The sequence below is a fragment of the Podarcis filfolensis genome (genome assembly GCF_964270895.1).
Source record: "Podarcis filfolensis genome assembly, chromosome: Z".
Classification (NCBI taxonomy): Eukaryota; Metazoa; Chordata; class Lepidosauria; order Squamata; family Lacertidae; genus Podarcis; species Podarcis filfolensis.
This window is the reverse complement of record NC_139617.1, coordinates 29,603,115-29,627,536: the sequence shown is the minus strand read 5'-3', so window position 1 is coordinate 29,627,536 and position 24,422 is coordinate 29,603,115. Positions and strand designations below refer to the sequence as shown.

The 24,422-nt window shown below is 45.2% G+C and overlaps 1 protein-coding gene across 2 annotated transcripts in view; it reads right to left on the bottom strand.

The window, feature by feature from the left end:
• Positions 1 to 2,464: 2,464 nt before the first annotated feature.
• The window catches only part of LOC310754499 (heat shock factor protein 3-like), a 52,398-nt gene continuing 30,440 nt past the window's right edge, over positions 2,465 to 24,422 (bottom strand). For both annotated transcript variants that reach the window (XM_083596480.1, XM_083596481.1), the window contains exons 5-11: positions 23,308 to 23,383; positions 22,253 to 22,314; positions 20,703 to 20,784; positions 19,906 to 20,036; positions 14,592 to 14,697; positions 4,933 to 4,987; positions 2,465 to 3,999 (exon numbers count right to left, since the gene is read on the bottom strand). In XM_083596480.1, the coding sequence (XP_083452606.1) occupies positions 3,776 to 3,999; positions 4,933 to 4,987; positions 14,592 to 14,697; positions 19,906 to 20,036; positions 20,703 to 20,784; positions 22,253 to 22,314; positions 23,308 to 23,383 (736 nt within the window). In that variant the 3' untranslated portion in view covers positions 2,465 to 3,775. The remainder of the gene's footprint in view (positions 4,000 to 4,932; positions 4,988 to 14,591; positions 14,698 to 19,905; positions 20,037 to 20,702; positions 20,785 to 22,252; positions 22,315 to 23,307; positions 23,384 to 24,422) is intronic.

Below are 24,422 nucleotides of genomic sequence, written 5' to 3'. Positions count from 1 at the left end.
GCAAATAGCCCTTTGTAGTCCTTTCAATGAATTTGTCTAATCCTCTTTTAAAGCCACCCAAGTTGGTGTCCATCACTGCCTCCTGTGGGATGGAGTTCCAGAGTTTAACGATGTGCTGCATGAAAAAGTCCTTTCTTTTACCTGTCCTGAATCTTCCACTGCTTAGCTTCCTGGGATGCCCACAAGTTCTAGCGTTATGTCAGAGAGAAACACTTCTCTACCCCCTTTCTCTAGAAGGAGTATAATTTTACAAACTTCTACCTTGTCACCTCTTATTCATCTTTTCTCTAAACCAAAAAGTCCCAAATGTTGCAACCTTTCCTCACATGGGGGGGGGGTGTCGCTCCATCCCCCTGATGCTTTTGTTTGCCCTTTCTTGAACCTTTCCAATTTTACAGTATCTCTTTTGTGGTTGAGACTACAACAGGACAACAGCACTGTAAGGTTGGAAGAGCCCCTGGTGCTGTTGCTCATGGAGAGACTTTCTCTCCTTCATGCCTCCCCTGGAACATTTCGTGTGTTCCAACAGTGCAACACCCTTATGACTGGAGTCGCTTCAGCTAGAGCCCTTGCAGCTGACCCTGCCCTTTTGTCTCACTTCTCTTGGTTTAAGAGAGAAATGCAAAGGATTTGCTGGTGTGACAACCCTGAAATTTAATGACTTGTGCAAGTTTCTCATGTTAAGCAGTTCCACATTTTAGCATATGCTAAAAGAAAGAAATGCTGCAAAGTCCTCTTGGTGTGGCAGCATTGCAGGATGGCAAAGGCTTCACTGGGGCCCCAATGAGGGAACTTGAACTTCAGTGCCCTTCCTGATGGGCGGTGGAGGCATAAGCCCCAGCTGCCTATCAGGAAGAGGATCCTAGCCTGCTCCTGGCTTTGGCTAATGGGGATGCAGGCTGGGGACATGGGCTGTACCAGGGGGCAGAACTGATGGAGCAGGTAGGCTTCCCTTGGATCCACCCCTTGCCCATTTAAGCAGCCTGCACCTGGGGCACTACCTGTTCATTCCTTCGCTGGGTTTCCCTGCCCGCCCACCCTTGGTTTACAATGATAGTCGATGACTTTGCTGTGGTCGCTGTTCTTCATGGAGTCGGGTAGGCATTTGCCCACCGGGCTAATTGGCTCTTACCCAGTGGTTTTCCCCACCTCGTCGCAATCGTCACAACTGCTTGGGCATTGGGGCAATCCTTTGTCTTGGATGGAGGCAAGGTTGTAGTCTCTGCCTGCCCCTCCAAATGCTAGGGTATTCTGTTAAAGGGATTGGGGGGAGTGGCCACAGCCACATGCCCAGGGGGGCCAGGGTCAAAGGGACTCCCCTAGATGGCGGTCCCTGCAGAGGTCACCCTATCTGATGTAAGTTTTAGAAACCCCCACCTGGATTGACCAGGCGTCACTTCCAGTGGGCGGGCCGGAAGTATTTAGATTGCCCCATGCCCAAGCCAAACCTCTTTCATCTGTATTCAATAAAGGTGGCCTGTTTTTAACCCAAAACCAGTCTTACTGGTCTCTTATTTATATGCGTTGGGGTATGGGGACCCCGATGCCTGGTCCTGCAAGTGGTTTCTATGTACTGTGTTTAAGTACTTGTGTCAATGGCATTTTAAACATCAGTTTTGAAACCCAAGAATTTAAATCTGCATCCATCAGTTGAACCAAAAGAATTAAAAAAGACTGGAAGGAATGCAAAAATCTATGATAAGCACTAATTAGCAGGAGTGAATGTACTTGAGTTTTGATTTGCCAGTATAAACTTTCTAATATATATGAAAATCACAGGTCCTTAATTTATTGAAAACAAAGCTTAGGATAAAATAGACCCACTAATTTGGAGAACCTCTGTTCTTCATGCCCAGATTGACACAAGAAGAGCCATATGAAATTCCCAAAAGGCTTTCCTAGCCTGTTATACAATTACAGTACTTGTAAATAAAAGTATTCCATTTCAATAGGAAGTTTGCTAGGCCTCATCATTGCTATGCAGCTCATCAGCAAACCTAAACCACCATCCCCTTTGCATTTGTTCTCCTATGTTCCTGCTTTGGATGGTGCAAGGGCCAAATCCAGGAATGGCAGAAAGGAGGAGGACATTTAACACTGCCTAGGGACTACAGAGGGGCTTTGCTTTTGGGAAAGTGAACCATTAAGCAACCTCACAAGGCAAACAGCGGACTTTACAGAAAGTGATTGTGTAACTAAAGCAGAATCACTTTATAACAAAGCAATATGTTAGATTGTTTCCTATCACTGTTTTTGAGTGCAGGGAAGACTCTCCCTGCCACCCGCCCCCAAGTCTCAAACTGTGAAGCCTTGTGAAGAGCTCTGGGAGAAAACAAGCATCAGGTCACACTCTTTATAATAAAGGTCATTTGCCCAAGATGTGCAGGTGGGACAGGTCACAGGAATCATTCAAACTTTTGGCCCAGGAGTTAAAAAGAGAAAACTTAATCACACAAACAAACACAATCTTAATATTTATTTTGCTTATTGCTACAAATTTATTGAGAAGTGACTTGGGAGGAGTTGGCGGACAGTGCACAGAAAAAAGCAGCTTTTTTTAAAGTGTTGTCTTTATACTCAGTATTGTAGCTACATAACTGGCATCATTTCACACACAGGAATTAGAAATATAATTTCCCAAAGGAAACAAATTGCTTACATCGATATTTTCTCATTGTGGCAAGATGCACTGCGCATATAACACCGATCCTAGCCCAACTGCACTGGCTACCAATAGGTTTCTGGGCCCCGTTTAAAGTGCTGGTTTTGATATTTACAGTGTTATGCTTCTCAGAACCCCAGTACCCCAAGGACCAGCCCTTCCCATATGAACCAACACCTGCAATTGTCACCTGAGGCCCTCCTTCTTGTGCTCCACCCATGGGAGCTCCTGAGGTTGGCAACATGAGAATAGGGCCTTCTCAATGTGACTCTTTCTTGTGGGATGCTCCTCTCTGGGAGGCAGACCTGGTGCCATTGTTATATATCTTCAGTGTTGGGCAAAATTTTTGCTTTCCAACCAGGCCTCTATCTGTGATCGTTTAAAGTGAGTGGGATGTTTTAATGTATTTCCCACCTGCCTGCCCCCAATTTTAGTTTGTGTATTTCAGGTTGCTGTTGTTTTGTGATTTCATTAGTTGTTCTGGGTTGCTGTGGCAAAGAAAAAGTGACTAATAAATTTAATAATGATGATGATAATGATGATGATAAATAATAATAAAAAAATCAGAGGTGAAACCAAAGAATGCATAACCAAAATGAAAAAATACATAACCAAAGAATACAACAGTATTCTGACAACAGTAGTCAGATGAGGCAAGGGAACAGCCTCTTCAGTTCTGATTTTCACAAAAGTTAATAAACCCTAATGGGAGTACAAACCACCTCTGAGTCAAAATTTAACAAGAGTTAAATTACAGTATTGCAGTTTTGCAATACTGGATATCACGAGACTAGACAATTTGATAGGCAAAGGTTTACAGTGAGCTACAAGTTGCTAAGACTAGAAAAAATACTTGTATATAAAATAAACTTCTTTTGGATTATTTGTTTTTTGAAAAAACAAACAAACCATTGTGGCACAATTCCAGCTTTTTAGCTGCACAGGCTTTGGTATTCAGAAAAAGCAGAATAAACCCTCCCCTTACAGAAAACCGCAGAAAGGAGAAGCAAGAGCTCCACCAGCCTTTGGTGCTGAAAGCTACATCTAGGTAGCTTTCTCTATGAAATCTGCAACCAGGCTGGGGAGCAGAAGGGGAGGGCCTCTTTAGTTGTTTTACACATTTTCAAAGAAAACCGGCTGATCCAGGAACAACAGGGCAGGTGCGCCATCTACTTGGTGTACTTGACTAAGGCACTCCTCAAGTGCCTCACCGCTGAAATGAACAGGAGGTATGATGTCAACAGAAGCCTCCAGGGGAATACTGTTGTCATATTCCATCTTGAAAGTTGGAGGCTCCCCCAACATTGGATTCACGTGGTTCTGAATCAGAAGCAAGTCTGCGGAGAAGGAAAACACACCCACCAACATTACAGCTAAGTGAGACTCCACATGTATAATCAAGGGGTGAACAAGCAACATCAAGGGATAGCCTGCATGTCCGAATGGATCACAGATGTAAGGCCACCAGAGTGGACTTTATTCCTTTCATTATTTTTATTAATTCATAAAATTTATATGCTGCTTTTGTAAAAAAACGAACAAACTAACCTCAAAGCGGTTTGCAAAAAAGAATTCCATGCTGCCAGAACCGTAATCCTTTTCTTTTCTTTTCTATTATTTATTTATTTATCTATCGTCAGCACATGACCAAGCAAACATGGAGCATACCCAGCATAAAAATAAATAAAGAGATGCAGTTGCACATAGCCAAGATTTTAAGATGAGTCTATATAGCCCAGCTATTACAAAGAGTAACTACTGGGAGGAGTACTTATGTGACTCTCCCTATTTATATAAAATAAAATAAAATAATGAGTCCACATCAAAACTGTCTAGTTTGGCTTCTCCCCAGACTACACATCTATGAGCTCATTCTCCCCACCACTTTCCCCTGGGAAAACCCGCTCTTTACCACTGGATCGGAACAAATGTCAATCAGGTTTCCTGTGGACTGATGTCTGCTCAGGTTCAGGGCTAAGGGTTTCCCCAAGGAAAGTGGCGGGGCGAACGGAAAACCTCTTTGACTTGTGCCTCGAAAGCTCAGGACAAGCGGAAAGTCTCTCAGACATGTGCTTGGTGGGCATGGCACAAGCAAACTGTGGGCAAGCCCTATGCCTGACCACTCCATAACCAGTCCATAACCCTTCCTACACCAGGTGTATGTGGGGGGGGGGATCATCTCCCTGCACTGCCACCACCACCATGTTGATCGACATCTGGGAATAAATAAGCTTTCTACCAAAGCAGTTCATCTGTTTCCAATAGCTCACCATTCATTGGTGCCTCCTGCTCATTCATCCCAGTCGCAACAGTTTCCCCTGTCATCTAGGTGAAAGCAAACATACAAGGAAACTATTAAGGACAAGCACTTACTTATATTCCGTTATTCCTTAAAAAGAAATCAGAGTGGTTTACAAGAATTGTATATAAAGCCCATACAATAAAGATTATGCAAAAAATTTAAAATCAGGAATCAACGAACTATTATGGAAAGTTGTATTCTTAACTGCCTATATAATAAGAATAGAAACATCTTGAGCAGGGACTTAAGTTGGCACAGAAGCCTGCTGAATCTCTATTGGCAGGGTGTTCCACAGCACTCGGCCAATGACATGAAAGGCTTGGTTTTTCATTGTTGTCAAAGAAGCCTCACCAACTTGGGGAATGAACAACAACGCTCCTGCGGGTGATCTCAGTGAATGAGCTGGGATATTAGGGTTTAGGCAGTCCCTGAAGTACCCAGTACCTAAGCAGCTCAGGGCCTTGTAAATTAACTCAAGAACCATAAATCTGGCTCAGTAGTAGATTAGCAGCCAGGGCAGATGCTTAAAAACCAATTTGAATGTGAGGTGACAGTTGCTTAGCTTTGTCTGGTTTGCAAAGTATTTATAATAAAACACACAGCTTGTGCATAGTTCATTTGATCAGGAATCAATAAATCTCTGAATGTTGTTTACTAATCTACCGAAAAAGGTCTACACTTCTTTACTCTAACATGCCGTATTTTTCCCTCTATAGGACACACTTTCCCCCCTCCAAAAATTAAGGGGAAATGTGTGTGCGTCCTATGGAGGGAATGCAGGCTCCTTGGCTTCAGCGATAGCAACGCAAAGCCTCCAAAGCGCAGAGGGAGCGCTCCCTCCACGCTCCGGAGGCTACGCGTTGCTTTCGCTGAAGCCTGGAAAGCAAGAGGGGTCGGTGAGCACCGACCCCTCTTGCTCTCCAGGCTTCAGGGATAGCCGCCTTAAGCCTTTGGAGCGCAGCAGGAACTCGTGCTGTGCTCCGGAGGCTTCGGGTTCCATTTGCTGAAGCCAGGAGAGCAAGACTCTCCTGGCTTCAGCAGAGAGGGAGAGCTGCACAGCGCCCCTTCAGCGAAGCGGGAGGAGAAATGGAAGGGGCTCCATTTCTCCTGCCGCTTTGCTGAAGGGGCGCTGAGCAGAGAGGGGTAGTTTTTTTTTTTGTTCTCCCCCTCTAAAACAAGGTGCGTCCTATGGTCGGGTGCGTCCTATAGAGTGAAAAATACGGTATTTCATCTGTTTAGTCCTAGAGGCCAAATTCATGCATGTCATTTCCTCATGTTTTGCCACTGACACTCTGCTTAGGCTCTAGAATTTCACCTGGAGCACTGCTGCGGCTGCCCCCAGATGTGTACCAGTAAATCCCAGTACGTGTTTGATATGTTCTATGTGTGTCAGCTAAAACATTAAGGCATCTAAAGTAACTTTTTTTGGGGGGGGTCCTGTTACCCTGCTAATTCTGCTCTGCTTAGCTGCAGTGTATACACATTTTAAATAAATAATTAAAAAAAGCACTGAGAGCCAGCCTTGGCTGCCAAGCGGCAATCAGACTGGATCTAAGGGAACTTTAGATTTCAATTTTTTTTGTTATTATTCTAATAATCATCTTCCAGTATTTTTGTGCAGAATTATAGGTTCACTGCATATAGTAATGTGTCCTGTTCTTCTTTTTGCACCTCCAGTGTAATTCTTAATATGACTCATTCACTGAGAGGCAGTGTGATGTAGTGGTTCAAGTGCTGGACCAGGCCCTTGGGTGACCGGGTTCAAATCCCCGTTCAGCCATAAAATTCATTGGGTGTGACCAGTCACTGCATGCCAGCCTAGGTTGTTGTGGGGATAAAATGAGAGAGCATTGCAGGGAAAAGTGGGATATAGAGGAAATAATCAAATAAAGTCAAGGTAAAGGTAAAGGGACCCCTGACCATTAAGTCCAGTCGTGGCCGACTCTGGGGTTGCGGTGCTCATCTCGCTTTATTGGCTGAGGAGCTGGCGTACAGCTTCTGGGTCATGTGGCCAGCATGACTAAGCCGCTTCTGGCGAACCAGAGCAGCACACGGAAACGCCATTTACCTTCCTGCCGGAGCAGTACCTATTTATCTACTTGCACTGGCGTGCTTTCGAACTGCTAGGTTGGCAGGAGCAGGAACCGAGCAACGGGAGCTAATAATCATACATTGCTCCAATTCAATCTCTCACCCAGAAACCATTTTATCTTATATTTGCATGAAAGCCAGGAGTCTAGGCTTGCAATCCTCCTACCACCCAGCAGCCTGAAGTGTCCACGTTCCCAAAACAAGACCAACCAAAGTGTCCCTGCTGCACTGCATTTTGCAAGAGAGGCTCCCCATCGTCAGCCAGCCATTCTCCCTTTGGAAACCTAGACAGGGCATTCTTTCAGGAGGTCAGACTACACACCACACTTGTGAGCAACACTTACAGGGTTGATGTTGCTGGTAGACGCCACTGCGGCATTACAGTGGTACCTCAGCTTAAGTACTTAATTCGTTCCAGAGGTCCGTTCTTAACCTGAAACAGTTCTTAACCTGAAGCACCACTTTCACTAATGGGGCCTCCCACTGCTGCCGCACCGCCAGAGCACGATTTCTGTTCTCATCCTGAAGCAAAGTTCTTAACCCAAGGTAATATTTCTGGGTTAGCGGAGACTGTAACCTGAAGCGTATGTAACCTGAAGCGTATGTAACCCAAGGTACCACTGTGCTACAAATAGCAAAACCCAAAATGTCTTCGGAAAGGAGCTTATTAAGAAATAAAAAGTGAACACGTTTTCTTCTAAGAAGGCAGAAAATATTGGGGAAGAGATATTCCCCACTGTCTATCTAAACACACAGAAGAGCTTTACCTCTGACAGGCCCAGAAATGGAGGGGGGAGGCTAGGCAGGGGGAGAGAGAAAGGAGGAAAACTTCTCAATGAGTCAAAGGCAGATGCTTGCAGTATAACACAGGAGGCTTTAAAGTACAGTGGTACCTTGGGTTAAGTACTTAATTCATTCCAGAGGTCTGTTCTTAACCTGAAATTGTTCTAACCTGAAGCACCACTTTAGCTAATGGGGCTTCCTGCTGCCGCCGTAGCACGATTTCTGTTCTCATCCTGAAGCAAAGTTCTTAACCCGAGGTATTATTTCTGGGTTAGCGGAGTCTGTAACCTGAAGCGTATGTAACCTGAAGTGTCTGTAACCCGAGGTACCACTGTACTGGACCCCTAACTAATATCGAAGGGAAGTTAGACAGAGTTCGGGAAAACAGGACATAAAGTGGATGTACTTAAGGGTGAACTGTGGTGGGGGGAAATGCCTTGAAGTTATCAGGGATAATTCTTCATCCACTGAGCTCCTTTTCCCTGACCTAGGAGTAGACCCAGCCTCCCTGTTCTGTAATGGTCCATGACAGAATGTCCATCCCATGTGCAGGATGAAAGAACTTAACCCAATCTGATTTGTAGAAAGAGGTACAGATGCTTCAAATGAAGAACCAATGTGATGGTCTGGATATTTTAAAAATCTGTTTGGGATAATATTTCTGACATAGGATATCCTTATACCCTTGGAATCTAAAATAGTTCTTTTTGACCTATCTAAAGCATGCTATCCTGGAAAATAATCAATAATCAGTATTATGTCTTATAACTTCTACTAAGATTATGAAAACTAATAACAATAATAATAATAATAATAATAATAGGGGGCGGGCAGTACATCTCCTACAATATGTGGATGGATTGAAAAAATCTGGAATATATTAGCAATTATTGAGTTAACTTATTATAAAAGAATACTGTTAGAATCAGCCTAACAGGTTTCTGGAAATATTGGGGGGGTGTTAATGTTTTGGATTAATATGTTTAATGACAATGTTCAATCTGCTGTAATATTTTGAGTGAAGCCTCTCTGAAACTTACGCAGGGGTTACATTCTGGGGATCACGCCTAAAGCCAAAATCGTGTACAGTAAAAACCCAGTGGTGGTTGGATGCTATTTATCCTGGAACCTCTGGCTTTTAATTTTCATTTTTTATTGCCGTGCATTTAAATCACAGAACCAAAGAACTGTAGAGTTGGAAGGGACCAGCTGAATGTGCACAAGTTAAATGTGTGTAAGTCTCTGGCTTTGCTTTTTATCTTTATGAATTTTCTTTCTTTATTGAATCTAAACTTTTTAATCTAAACTTTTTTTAAAAAAAGGGTTTGGACTCATTAGGAGACCCCTAAAAAAATGCTGTCCTATTTGCTTCTAAGCGAAGCCAGGGAGCTCAAACAGCAGATGAGCTTGTCTCAAAATTTGCACAGAGCTGATACCACAAACTGGTAACGCATATGAGTAGGTGAAGGGGCCTCGGCCAGGAATACTGCACTTGAGCTGCTGCCAATGGCAACAAAATTCACCAGAAGGTTCATCTAATCTCCCAGCCTATCAGATATGCTCACGAGAAAGGCAATTGCTAAAGCAACTCAAGGCCAGTCAAAAGAATCACCACATCACCCGCCCGCCCCCGCCCCCTCATAATCAGTCTAGCTTGGTAAGCATCCTTAAGCCACTCAGCAATCTGAAGAAAACTATTTGGTGCCACTTAAAGGCTAAAGAGAAAATCAGAAGTTTGTAGCTACCATGATAGGTTTTCTGCACCTACGGCTAATCCCTGGAGTAGTTCCCTCTCTAAGGTGGGGGGAAAACCACCACACAGGATCCCCTTCCTCCATTACAGGAGAGTGACATTTTCTTGGGCAGAAGTGGTGGGCAGGTTGGTGGGGGAGAATCTATTGAAAGTTGGGGGCTGGGGAGTAGCTTGACATGCGTTCAGGTATAGGAGGGCCTTCTCCTCACACGCATGCTGATTGCAATTCTTTCAGAAATGGAGGTTTTCTGTCCGGATGAAATCAAGGTTTTAAAGCACTTTGAAGCAGCTCAACTCCTCTGACTTCTTCAGAAAACTGCTTTTGGGGAGGGGGTGGGGAAGAATCCTAACCATTCTGTTCAAATGACAGTTATCTGGGTTTTAGAGATGGGCAGGTCAGACTATCTCTTTTTCAGGTACTTAGCTACATGCCTGTTTTGCTCCTTTCTTTTGGCATTATATGGAATATCTTTTTTAAAACAGAAAATGTGGCCTTCCATCCCTGTTTGAGTTCCTTCTTTGGAAGCTGTGAGAATTAAGGCAGAGCTGCGTAGAGCAGGCAGGTCCTATAGAAACTCCAGAAAAAGACTGCATTTGCCACATGCCCAAGTGCATGGGTAGGCAAACTAAGGCCCGGGGGCCGGATCTGGCCCAATCGCCTTCTCAATCCCTGTGGACGGTCTGGAAATCAGTGTGTTTTTACATGAGTAGAATGTGTCCTTTTATTTAAAATGCATCTCTGGGTTATTTATGGGGCCTGCCCATAGCTGTCAACTTACAGATTTGAAAATAAGGGACCGGCAGCCTCGAAAATAAGGGATCAGCAGCCAAAATAAGGGATTTTGCTTAGCTTATACAGAAGTCTGGCACTGATGCTGCTTTTGCTGCGACTGACTGTGTTTTGCAGGGGGTTGGACTAGATGATCCTAAGGGTCTACAACTCCGACCAAAGAAGAGTGGCAGACAAAACTGATGAACGACGTTGAGATGGCAAAGTTTACAGGCAGAATTGGAAACCAGGAAGAGGACCTCTTTAATAAAGAATGGGGAAAGTTTATAATTTAGTTGAAAAGCTATTGTAAATAGTTACATACATTGGTAGGATTGGCAGAAAAACTTGTAGTAAAAATTTGAACTATGGATGGACAAATGATTTATAAAAATAGAGTTATGAAAGGGATGCAGAGGGGGAAATCACTACATTAAGATGCTGCACTGGTTGGAGGTTATGCTAAGCAGGACGTTGGGGCTGCCGTCGTCCTGGTGTGAGGAGTTCCATCGGCCCTTCCCCACCAGAGAGAGAGAGGGAGGGAGGGAGAGAGACTCTCGCCCACACCACCCACCAGCCTGGCATGAGGTGGTTCCGGCGCCGCGGTGGCCGCTGAAGTGCCACCCTTCTGCGTCCCTCCCCATCCCCTCCTCTTCCTCCTCCCTCAGGCTTCCCCTGGCAGCGCAGCGGAAGTCTCGCAAGAGAGGGGCTGCCTGCCCACCCGCCCGCCGCCACCCGTCTCGTCACTACGCGCCCCTGAGGGGAAAAAGGGAGAGATGGAGACGCGGCAGCTCGTGCGCGCGCTCTCTCTCGCGGTGGAGGACCCCGAGCCGCTGCTTCCCTCCCGAGCCGGGTAGCATGAAACCTGGGAAATTTAAGGGACATCATCAATAAGGGACAGCAGCGGGACACGGTGCTGGGATAAGGGAGTTTCCTGCCAAATAAGGGATGGTTGACAGCTATGGGCCTGCCTGGTGTTTTTACATGAGTAGAATGTGTGCTTTTATTTAAAATGCATCTCTCAGTTATTTGTGGGGCATATGAACGTGTTCATTCTCCCCTCCCAAATATAGTCCGGCCCCCCACAAGGTCTGAGGGACAGTGGACTGGCCCCCTGCTGAAAAAGTTTGCTGACCCCTGCCCAAGAGCTTTCCCCTCACAATTACTATTCCTACTGTTCTATCTATCTGGCAAACCTGTTGGGATAGGGCCACTGAGTCCAGGTAATTTCGCTGCCCCAAAAGAGACAAAAAAAGTGACTGTGAACTCAGAGCCACCTCTCCCCATAGCACTGCCCCACATCTCTCTGCCAGTCAGTGAAAAAGCTTCTGCTGCTTATGTTTTCCAAACTATAGTCTAGAGCTCCTGCAGAGTCCACATTCTGATCCTGAATCTCAGGGACAAAGGTCTGAAAGCACAAACCAAGAAAATAGACTTTTGATCAACCCAAGTAAGGTTCCCCCTGACAACCAATCAGGCAAGAGACTTGAAATAGGGGAACTAAAGATGACAAATACTATCTTTCTCCTGATTCTCACATAGAACATAAGAACATCAGAAGAGCCTGCTGGATTAAGCCAGTCCAGTCCAGCATCCTGTTCTCCCCAAGAAGAGGAGATAAGCAACTGGCTGGCAGTTACCGTATTTTTCGCTCTATAGGACACACCCAACCATAGGACGCACCTTGTTTAAGAGGGGGAGAACATAAAAAAAAATTCTCCCTCTCTCTGCTCAGCGCCCCTTCAGCGAAGCGGCAGGAGAAACAGAGCCCCTTTCATTTCTCCTCCCGCTTGGCTGAAGGAGCGCCGCGCAGCTCTCCCTCTCTGCTGAAGCCAGGAGAGTCTTGCTCTCCTGGCTTCAGCAAAAGGAACCCGAAGCCTCCGGCTATCCCTGAAGCCTTCGGAGCGCAGCGCGAGTTACCAATGCGCTCCGGAGGCTTCGGGTTCCTTTGCTGAAGCCGGGAGAGCAAGACTCTCCTGGCTTCAGCGAAAGGAACCTGAACCCTGCGGAGTGCAGCGGGAACTCGTGCTGCGCTCCGAAGGCTTCAGGCGGCTATCCCTGAAGCCTGAAGAGTGAGAGGGGTCGGTGCGCATCGACCCCTCTCGCTCTCCAGGCTTCAGCGAAAGCAACGGGAAGCCTCCGGAGCACGGAGGGAGCGCTCCCTCTGCGCTTTGGAGGCTTTGCGTTGCTATCGCTGAAGCCAAGGAGCCTGCCTTCCCTCCATAGGACGCACACACATTTCCCCTTAATTTTTGGAGGGGAAAAAGTGCGTCCTATAGAGCGAAAAATACGGTACTTAGATTTTCCAAATCCAGAGAGGGTTTCTTGAGGTGTGGCTTTGTCACTGCCAGCCCCTCTCACAGGGAGGCACTAACCACATCCCTGGCCCAGACTGCTGTCCCCACCCTGCTAGTTTTTAACAGCAAAGAGGGGCAAGGGTACAGAGTGCAAGTTACCACCCTGACTGATTCAAGCACCTTGTCCACATCCTTGAACCTTACTAACTGAAACTCATCCAACAGGTCTAGACACCCCATGAGATTGATCTGCTATAACAGTGGAGTCAAGATCACAGTGGATGCAAGCAATTTTATCCACAAAATGATTTGCAAACAAGTCATAGCGAGCTACCGTTAGTTACACCATCTCCTTTGGTTCAGATTGTAATGAGGCGCCATGCTACCAGGAAAAGCCCTGCCAGACGACATAGTGAGGATGCAATGGAGGCAGTAAAATATGCCCTCTTTGCTGCCTTCACTGCTGCTAGGTAGGCTTGATGATGAGCCCTCACCCGTGTTCAACTGCATTCAACCAGATCTTCCCTCCACTTGTGTTCAGGCTGCCTCACTTGTTTCCTCGTCCTAAGCTTTGGAGTATACCATGGAGCCAAGTGGGCTCCATGAAGTGGAAAAGGGTGCCCAGGGGCAATTGTGTCAATTGTCATTTGGATGTTCCAGAGGTGGGCCAGGGCTTCAACAGGAGAGTCAGTCATATCAGCCAGAAAATCTCCCAGAGCCTTCTGGAAACTCATTGGGTCTATCAGCCTTTGAGGGAGGACCATTCATGCAGGACCCTCGCCTCGGAGGAGGGGGAAAGATGCTGACAGCCTAAACCTCAACAGGATCTGACCATGACAAGGGACTGATGTCAATGTCCCCCACCTTCAAATCACCCTCTTCCTGCCCAGTTGAGAATACAAGGCCCAGAATGTGGCCTGCCACAAGTGTTGGGCTGGTGACTTGTTGGGACAGCCCCATGATCATCGTGGCAGCCATGAGGTCCTGAGCCACTCCAGAGCCAGTCACCTCAGCATGGATATTGAAGTTCACCAGAATCACCAGTCTGGGGGTCCTCAACACTGAGACCAGCTCTGTCAGCTCGGGCAGGGAGATTGCTTGGCAGCGAGGTGGGCAGTAAACCAGCAGAATCCCTAATCTGTTGTGATTGCCCAATGCCAGGGAACACACATTCTTGATCCCTGCCCCACACTGGACAGAGACACTGGAGAGAGAGAGAATTTCTATAGATCACAGCAACACCCCCTTCCCTGACCCTCAAGTCTGCCCTGATGCTGCACCAAGTATCCAGGTAAGCACAACTGGGTGAGACCAACTCCACCCTGCTCACCCACCCAGGTCTCAATTATATCATGTAGACGAGCCTCCACATCCACAGTGGAACAATGGATGAGGATGGTCTCACTCCGAGCCAACTTCGCATTCAGCACCAGCAGCCATAGACCTGACGGCTGGCTGATAAGATAAGTCCTCGAGTTCAAAGAGGAACTGGCACATGGCAGAGTCACCATCTGCCTGTGCCGTGTGCCTTTTACCCTGCCCACCCCAGCTCCTACATCATTCCTCCCCCTACCCTGAACCACTGTGATGGGGCTGCTGTTCCTAGATCCTCTCTCCCCAGGTATATTCCACAAAAAACAAGAAACATGCAAGACAAAAACAGTTTAAAACTATTTAAAACGTTTTAGACAATGGGTGTATTATAACAAAACTGAAACCAGCCAAGTACCCCAACCCAAAGATCTATTCAGCTGCCTCAGCTTTCAAATCTGCAGTTAGTCAGGACCTTGCCCTCCCCCAAGACTCACAACTGAGATGGCAGTACAATGGCAAACCACTTTTTTAAATCCACAAATACTGTTTTCGTCCTTTGTTGCATGAATGAGTGCCGCTATTACAAATCTAGGAACTTGCCCACATGAAGATGAACTTACCCGAGAAAATATTTCTGAGATATTGTATTGCTCCGCCTCACTCAGCTTCTTATCAATCTTCACAGTGTTTGATATGAGTACATTCAAGAAGTCTTGACCCTTCTCTCTATGAAGAAAAGCAGAAAGTCTAAAACTAAACAATAGGTAGAAGAAAAAAGGCAAGCGTTGCCACATTCATGGGAGAAGCCAAAGGAAAGAAGCAGCCTGATCAAAGAGCTGTTTCATGGTGGAATGAATTCCCTTAGAATGTGGTGGGCTCTCCTTCCTTGGAGGTTTTGGAACAGAGGTTGGATGGTCATCTGTCAGGGGTGCTTTAGCTGTGATTCCTGCATTTCAGGGGGTTAGACTGGATGAGCCTTGGGGGTCCCTTCCAGCTCTGCAATTCTATGATCTTTTGATTCAATGGCAGGAATGTGGAGTAGCAGGGTTGTTGTTGTTTTAAATAAAGTGCTTATGTCCCACCTTCCAATAGAAAACAAAAGAACATGGGTAGCTTGCCTTAAATCAAATTGGTCCATGCAGCTCAGTGTTGTCTCTGAGTGGCTCTCCAGAGTTTCAGACAGGAAATCTCTCTCAGCCTTACTTGGAGCCACCATTGGGGATTGAACTTGGGGACCTTCTGCATGCAAAGCCAATGCTCTACCAGTAGGCTATGGCCCTTTCCCAAACAGCCTTAACAATAAAAATAGGTGCAAAGGTTAGCTTTGATGGGTAGAGCCACAGCTCAGTGGTTGAGAACCTGCTTTGAAATATGTAGATCCATATGAACTTAGCTATGGGTCAGCAACAAGGCTGGGATTTTTGCCAAGAGGACTCAGCTTAAATGTGATCTCAGAAAGGCACTTCTTCATGTTTTCAGGCAGTCTCTCCCAACCTGTGCTGGCTGCTCTGCAGGGCACCACATTAAGGCAGGCTGCTCTTAAGCAAGCACACATACACAGCATCACTTAACCCTGGTTGAATTATGCCTTAACTGTGAAAAGATCTTGAAGAGGCACTTGACTTCTGCTTTGTAAATTTAACACACAGGTGGAACAGTGGTATTGAAACCTGATGGGAGAGAAGAGGGGACTTGATCATGCAAGACTTTTAGCTTACTCACACTTCCATTTGTGCCATGATTTCCAGGCACAGGCCCCTTATTTGTAGGACTGGTCTGAGCGGTTTTCTGCTTGCCTCAGTGCTCTCCCTGAGAAAACCTGTTGCTTATCACTGAAGTGGAACAAACACCAATCCACAGAAAACCCAATTGATGTTTCTTCTTGTTCAGCAGCAAACACACCTACAAATCATGGACCTGTGCCTAGATATCATGGAATATACGAAAGTGTGGATGAGCCCTTGAAGTCAGCTCATCCCTGCATTAGATGATCACCCAAGGCCACTAATGAATCATCCTTTGGGAACCACTGGTCTGGCATTTCAAACTTTTCCTGGCAACTGCCCCCTTGGTTCCATAAACTCATCCCCAGAGCCCCCCAACCTACGTAAAGCATCGCTCAGAATACTGCTTTGCGTAACCCAATAAGGAAGCTAAAACTCAATAAAACTCAAAACAGGAACAATTAATTGCATATTTATTCAAAGTTCAATTGAAACTATTTAGTTTAATTCAACAAAATTGATGAATTTGATCCAGTGACACCAGTTTTTCAAGGTTTGAAAACTACTGACACCTCTAGCAACCACCTGCCTCTTAGCACCTGCCTAGGTAATCCCACCACCTACGAGGAGGGGATACCACCCACTTTGGAAACTGCTGGGCTAGCTGATTTACCAGAATGCCCAACTCAAGGAATCAGACTGGCCCCCATGAAACTAGGTGCACCTGTCAAGAGAAGTGATGAGCCGTGCTTGTTTTCCACGGACATGGGCCGTCAAGGTGTCAATTAGCTTCACAGAACCTCTCTTTTTTGCCTTGATCTTGGTCTTTTTTGCCTTGACATGAGCAGCCAAGGTGTTAAGCGGCTTCACAGAAGCTCTCTTTTTTGCCTTGGTCTGGGGTGGAGTGTCCACAGTCTGAAGTCTGCTATTGGCAGGAGTGTCTCCTGTTGCAGGCACTTGGGCCTCCCTAAGGGACATGCCACAGGCACAAGATGAGAATCCAGTACCCTTGCTTCTTTTTCTTAGCATATAATATAGTCAAAGCAACACGCCACCACTTCTATTTCATTTTATACAAAGCTAACTATAACCCTAAGCAAGCCACAACATAAATGCCATGCTAAGACCACTGGCCCATTAACTTGATACCCCATGGAAAATCCACAGGCCTCCTAAAATGATTATCTCCAGCCCCTGTTGTGCCACAGCATCGACACTTTCCTGAGGCTTCTGAATGTAAACACCACATTGCTGGCTGCCAGGGGGTAACTTAATACTTTCAACAAGGAATTGAGCCTAGTGGCTATGACCAAATCTATGGAACTCACTGAAAGAAACAGATTAATTATGAGGATGTGCTTCCATTCGCTGGCAGCCACTTGTTCATTCACACTGAATATCCCCCACATGTCTGTATTTTCAGTAACTTCAGTTCAGTAACTGGTTTCTCCATTCATGAACTCTGTACTAGTTTATACAAGTCAAATGGGCCTTAGAAAGCACTGCAAATAACAAGGCCAGTGGAAGTGATGGTATTCCAGCTGAACTATTTAGAATTTTATAAGATGATGCTGTTAAGGTGCTACACTCAATATGCCAGCAAGTTTGGAAAACTCAGCAGTGGCCAGAGGATTGGAGAAGATCAGTCTACATCCCAATCCCAAAGAAGGGCAGTGCCAAAGAATGCTCCAACTACCGCACAAATGCACTCATTTCACGCACTAGCAAGGTTATGCTTAAAATTCTACAAGGAAGGCTCAAGCAGTATGTGGACCGAGAACTCCCAGAAGTGCAAGCTGGATTTAGAAGAGGCATAGGAACCAGAGACCAAATTGCAAACATGCGATGGATTATGGAAAAAGCTGGAGAGTTTTAGAAAGACTACTTCTGCTTCATTGACTATGCAAAAGCCTTTGACTGTGTCGACCACAGCAAACTATGGCAAGTTCTTAAAGAAATGGGAGTGCCTGATCACCTCATCTGTCTGTTGAGAAATCTCTATGTGGGACAAGAAGCTACAGTTAGAACTGGATATGGAACAACTGATTGGTTCAAAATTGGGAAAGGAGTACAACAAGGCTGTACATTATCTCCCTGCTTATTTAACTTATATGCAGAATTCATCATGCGAAAGGCTGGGCTGGATGAATCCCTAGCCGGAATTAAGATTGCTGGAAGAAATATCAGCAACCTCAGATATGCAGATGGCACAACCTTGATGGCAGAAAGTGAGGTGGAATTAAAGAAACTTTTATTGAGGGTGAAAGAGGAGAGCGCAAAATATGGTCTGAAGCTCAACATCAAAAAAATGAAGATCATGGCCACTGGGCCCATCACCTCCTGGCAAATAGAAGGGGAAGAAATGGAGGCAGTGAGAGATTTTACTTTCTTGTGCTGCATGATCACTGCAGATGGTGACAGCAGCCACGAAATTAAAAGACGCCTGCTTCTTGGGAGAAAAGCAATGACAAACCTAGACAGCATCTTATAAAGCAGAGACATCACCTTGCCAACAAAGGTCCGTATAGTTAAACCTATGGTGATGTACGGAAGTACATGTAGTGATGTACGGAAGTGAGAGCTGGAACATAAAGAAGGCTGATCGCCGAAGAATTGATGCTTTTGAATTATGGTGCTGGAGGAGACTCCTGAGAGTCCCATGGACTGCAAGAAGATCAAACCTATCCATTCTTGAGGAAATCAGCCCTGAGTGCTCACTGGAAGGACAGATCCTGAAGCTGAGACTCCAGAGAAGAGAAGAGAAGAGAAGAGAAGAGAAGAGAAGAGAAGAGAAGAGAAGAGAAGAGAAGACTCCCTGGAAAAGATCCTGATGTTGGGGAAGATGGAGGGCACAAGGAGAAGGGGACGACAGAGGACAAGATGGTTGGACAGTGTTCTTGAAGCTACAAACATGAGTTTGACCAAACTGCGGGAGGCAGTGGAAGACAGGAGTGCCTGGCATGCTCTGGTCCATGGGGTCACAAAGAGTCGGACATGACTATACAACAACAACAAGTGTAATCTTAGGAGGTTGGTACTTAACCTAGCACCAAAACACAGGGTTCCATGCAGAGAGCCCCCTGATTCAGTACTCAGCATCTCCAGTTACAAGGATCTCCAACATAGGGGAAGACTCTGTTTAGGATCTTTCCAAGCTTTGTTCAAGCAAAACCCAGTCAGTTTTGTACTTACTCATTTCCTTGCACACTTTGCCAGTTCTACTAGCTTCTTTTAAAGAAGAAGTGACTAGAAAGTACAGTATTCTGCCAAAATAAAACACTCCACAACTTTTGTACTTAACGTTAACAGAAAAACTGACAACCCATGTTTGAAAGAGTGAAACAGACAAGAAAATCAATACTTTTCAATCAACCTGGCATACTTCTCTTTACATATATACACAGTGCTGCTTTTCTTTTTAAAAAAAATGTTTAGGGGTGCTCTCATTTTCCTACGCATAATGAAATACTGCCCCTCAATGAGGCCAAACTTAGATTCACAAAATGTTTAGGGGTATGCGTCCCCCCCCCCCAGAAAAAAAAGCACTGCATATGCAACACTGACAGAACGTGGTTTAGGGCCTCTGAGAACACACAGCAACTTATGGAATGATGCCTTTGTTTAAAAGCTAAAATGACTGTAAAGTTAAATGTAATTAAATAGATGTTTGCAGCTTCTAGGTAGGATTGCTGAATATTGATTGTTTTCACTTACTTATGCAAGAATCAACAATCAAATCTTTGGGAGGCAGGGAAACATGTATCAATTTATTGGCATTTTGGGGTTTCCAAGCAGTCAGCCAAAGAGAGACACTCTATGCATATATCACCCAAAGCAAAAAGGGTTGTAGCACCGTCTTCAGCCTCTGAATTGTTTACTGAGAAACAGCCAGCCAACCTACCTACCTGTCTAAACCACAATGCACGTTTTGAATTCTGCATCCTCGCTGTTAAGTTGTGGGTGAACATATCAGACGACACAGCGATTCTTCAAACAGCTCTTGTTTATTCACAGGCCAGAACAGAACTGAACTGAAGGGTTCAGCCAGCCTGCTTATATAGAGCTCCACTAGAACGCTACAGTAACCATTTTCTGTAACTATCCAATCACTGAAAGTCACTTTCGATCCCTTATTTGCATATGTGGACCTGAACTATCTACAGTATCCCCCTGCTGGCCCAGGGTGAGAACCTCAGTACATAACACTCACCCAGTCCCATGGGGCTCACTCACTACAGCCTGCCCATTATTTGCACCAGCAGCATCCCCTGCTTCACCCTCCATGTTGTTATGGGTCACAATCAAGTTTCTGTGGTCTGCACTGTGTCCTGGAACAGCTGCCTGCAAGAGACAAGAGTAAGAAACTGATGTGTTAGTGTGACAACACCTACACTCTAGAACTCCCTACTAACATCAGGCAGGTGCCTTCACTGTACAGTTGTACCTTGGCTCCTGAACACCTTGTGACTCAAACATTTTGGCTCCCGAACGCCGCAAACTCGGAAGTGAGTGTTCCAGTTTGCGAACGTTCTTTGGAACCCGAACGCCCAGAGCGGGGCTTCTGCAGTTTCTGATTGGCTGCAGGAGCTTCCTGCAGCAAATCGTAAGCCACGCCTTGGTTTCTGAACATTTTGGAATTCAAACAGACTTCCGGAACAGATTCCGTTCAACCTCCGAGGTATGACTGTATTCTTTTCAGCCTGCCTGCTAAAAACATTTTTGTTTAGGCAAGCCTACTCAGACATATAGAATGTTGATATATGTTTTAATCTGCTTTTAGCTTATTTTAATCTTTGAAGGTTTTAAGTGCTTTTTTACAGACGATATTTTTAATTTTCTCTTGATGTTCTCTCCCTACCCCCACCCCCGCAACCATCAAGCAGGTGTATAAATCTTATGAAATAAATAAAATGTCTGACTAGTGTCATACTGGTTAAATCTTTTACCTGGGCTATTGTACACAAAGTAAAACAGGAGAATTATTTTTTAATTTTTTAAAAAGCTTACTGTTTCATGATCCTCCGTAGCACTGCGAGCCTGTGGACGGCTGTTCTTTGGACGAGGGGCTTCCGAAGCATCATTCTGAGGTCTGAGTGAGTGAGAGAGAAAAACACACACACACATAAATAACCAAATTCTTATGACACGCTTAGAAAGATATGAGGGGCCAAAACATCTAATTCAAAAATTCATCTTGTCTTCCACATAAGGCAATCCTTACCTGCAGAAGAAATGAAGGAGGCAAAGCCAGAAGTACAGATAGGTTGGCCTAAATCTTATCCACTTGCTCAAGATTTTACCCTCTTTTGCAGCATGGGAGATCCCTTTACTACTTACCACTGTATTGTTAATATCAATCATATTATGATGACTGATAAAGTATCTTCACAAAAGCTTTCTGTCGTGTACGATTTCTACAGTAAAATCTGAAAGCCAGTCTTGTGAATTTATTTAAAATGCATAATTTCCTACCAAGCTTTTTTCTTTTCTTTTTTCTTTTTTTGACAGGCCAGCGCCTCCGGCCTTCCTTTCCCTCATCCATCAACTGTGGGCAGCCCTTCCATCAGGCTACCTCAGTGGGGAGAGAGAAGGGAAGCAGGAAGCTCACTCAGTCAGCTTTGCTGGAGGCCCAGTTCCACCAGACACCTGCTGGTCCTCAACTGTGCCAGTTGGGCATTATAGGAACAATTGTTTAGAAATCGGTGTTTGAGTTTTGGTTTTCTTCTCTGCCCCACCTTCCCTTTTCCCTTCTACGTTGTCGGGGTTGTTGTTGTTTTAAGATCATAAGTCTTCGGGTGGGGACTGTCCTGTTTTGATTATATGTAAGCCACTCTGGAAGCTTTTTGGGCTGAAGAACCAGGCACAAACACAAGTAAAAATAGCAAGCTCTTGCGAGCTATGGCTCCCCAAGCATCTATAAAAGGTGAGGACATACAGAGAAACGGACAAGGATGTAACAGGTGAACATGGACCATGGGGGAAGGAGCTTCTTAGTGGTGAGGCACACACATTTCTTGAAGGATGGCCCAGGTTCAATCTGTAGCATCTCCTGTTAAAATATTCTCAGGTAGGAGGGCTTGAGTTTGTGGGGAACAACTCAGAGAGCTGCTGCCAGTCAACGTATAGGAAATATTGGTCTATGGTCTGACTCGGTATAAGGCAGCTTCATGTGACTTTTCCAGGTAAGCAAGAAAGCCACAGTATCTAAAGCATCCCTAAACAGCTTAAACACTAAGTATCTCCATACACGCCCACAACAAATATTTCACAAAACCAGATATAAGAAATCAGAGAGATGAAGCCACAATATTTAAAATAGTGTGGTGACAGTGTGAAATGAACAGAAAGTACCATATTTCAAAGAAGCACCACTGAGGGTACCTGGGGTCTTAGTGCCTCGGCAAACCCCTTTCTGCTGGTCTTGTCTAAGACGTTTTCCAGAGGTCAAAGCACTGCATGCTGCAAATACAAGCTTTGACTTCTTTCCCGAACTAAATAGGGGAAATTATTTTATAGGTTCATTTTGGGCAACGGGAGAAGAAAGTAGTAAGAATTACCTTTTCCTTTGGGCATCCTGCCTGCCTGTCTCAGACATGCAATTCATAATGATCTGGAGGATCTGAAGTCAAAGAGGTAGAAAGAGAATGAATGAATGAATGAATGAATGAGTGAGTGAATGTTAGAAGCCATGTATTCCTTTTAGCCATTGCCACAGGGTCAGGGGACAGTTCCAACTGAGAGTTAGCTATCAAGACACACCTGCCATGTTCAGGCTTGCAAGCTACAGAAGAAGGCCTGAGTTTGAAAAAGCATTTGCCATGCAGCAGCCAGCATGGGCTCTTCCCGCCCTTCAACTGCCACTTGGCAGAAGCAGTTCCGTCAGGGTGCATCAAAGAAAGACCATCTCCACTCATCTCCATTCAGACTAGTCATTGCAGTAATTACTCAGTAACAGTTAGGACTAGTGACCCAAGTGTGCTAGTTTTCCTCTTCCTCCATCTTGTCTGCCTGCCTTTTCTTCTTGTGTTGTGTCTTTCAGATAGCAAGCCTGCAGGCAGAGACTGCCTTATTTGTTAATGATTTTATGCAAGCTGCATGGAACAGGGAAGCATATTTGTGTGTTTGAATCCTCTGAATAGCTGTTTAATTTGTTTTTATATTGCTGATTTACTGGTTTTAGATTGTGTCTTGTACACTGTTTAGGTTTTTGAAAATATTGAATGGTACATAAATACTTTTAAGCAAACAAGCATTATCCCCATACTGCATATTATGGAGGTGAGGCAAGCCAGGCAGTGGCTTGCATAATCCTCCTAGAGCATTTAGGAGAGTTCTGAATGGGGGGACTTCTAAATTCACAGCTCAGCTTTAGCCACTATCCTAAATTACCCTGCCTTAACAGGACATAAAGATTACCATCTATCTCTGTGTACTTTACTCATCTACTTCTGGTATGCCATAGTGCAGCCTTTGCAAACAGGGGTGTTGCCCTCCAAATGCCACTTCCATTTGACCAGGACTGATGGAAGCCATAGTCCAAAACACATCAGGAGGACAGTTGGCAAAGGCTGCTCTGGAACATCAGGAGAAAAGCAAAGTCTTTTTCTGGTACCTGAGATAAGACGTCCTGCTGTTGATCTTCCTTCTGTTGCAGAGAGCCCATTCCCTCAAGGACTGAGGTGGTGTCCCTGAAAGAACAGGCACAGAGGGAGGTAAGAAGAACTAAGGAAGAGGGGAATAATAATAATAATAATAATAATAATAATAATAATAATAATAAATTTTATTTATATCCCGCCCTCCCCAGCCGAAGCCGGGCTCAGGGCGGCTAACAACAATCAAAATAATCCAACCTTCTAAAAACATTCATTATAAAATTAATTAAAATCAAATTAAAATCAAATTGATGGCAACCATTAAGCAAAATTCTGTGCAGATTGCCAGAGGAGGGGGTCACGCTGCGCCCTGACCAAAGGCCTGGTGGAACAGCTCTGTCTTGCAGGCCCTGAGGAAGGTTGTCAGGTCCCGCAGGGCCCTAGTCTCTTGTGACAGAGCGTTCCACCAGATTGGAGCCGCGGCCGAGAAATCCCTGGCTCTAGTTGAGGCCAGCCTAACCTCTCTGTGGCCTGGGATCTTCAGGATGTTTTTATTTGCAGACCGTGAATTTCTCTGTGGGACATACCAGGAGAGGCGGTCCCGTAGGTACGAAGATGGTCACATACCTGCCTTATGATGGCACAACGTCAGGGGACATTTCATGCTGCTTTTTTAGATATAGAACCAGAAATGAGAAGTGGGAAGGCAATGTACCCACTTCATACAAGCATAGTAGACACAGCTGCTTTTCAGTGCCGCACTCAGTGGAAAACCTCAGCTTGATGTGTCAGAAAAACAGTGATTATGTACTTGGACCGCCAATTCTGACGACCCTTGAGTTAACCAGCTCTTGTTCCTCATCATGCCAGGCCTGCTGGGTTGGTTCTGGGGAATTTCACATACACCTCCTTTGCTGTTCAGCCAGTCCTTGAGTTGGAAGGTACAGTACAATTGCATCTTCTGCAGGGGCTGCATTCCAGGGATAGTGTGTATATGCAAAAACACATATACTTGAAATGCCCATGCATGAGCAATCTTCTGGAGCCAGCACACCAAAGGAAGGTAGCGAGCTTTTAAGCTCTCTGCTTACTGGGCTGTGAGATCTCATGGGGCCATCCAAGATTTCATGAG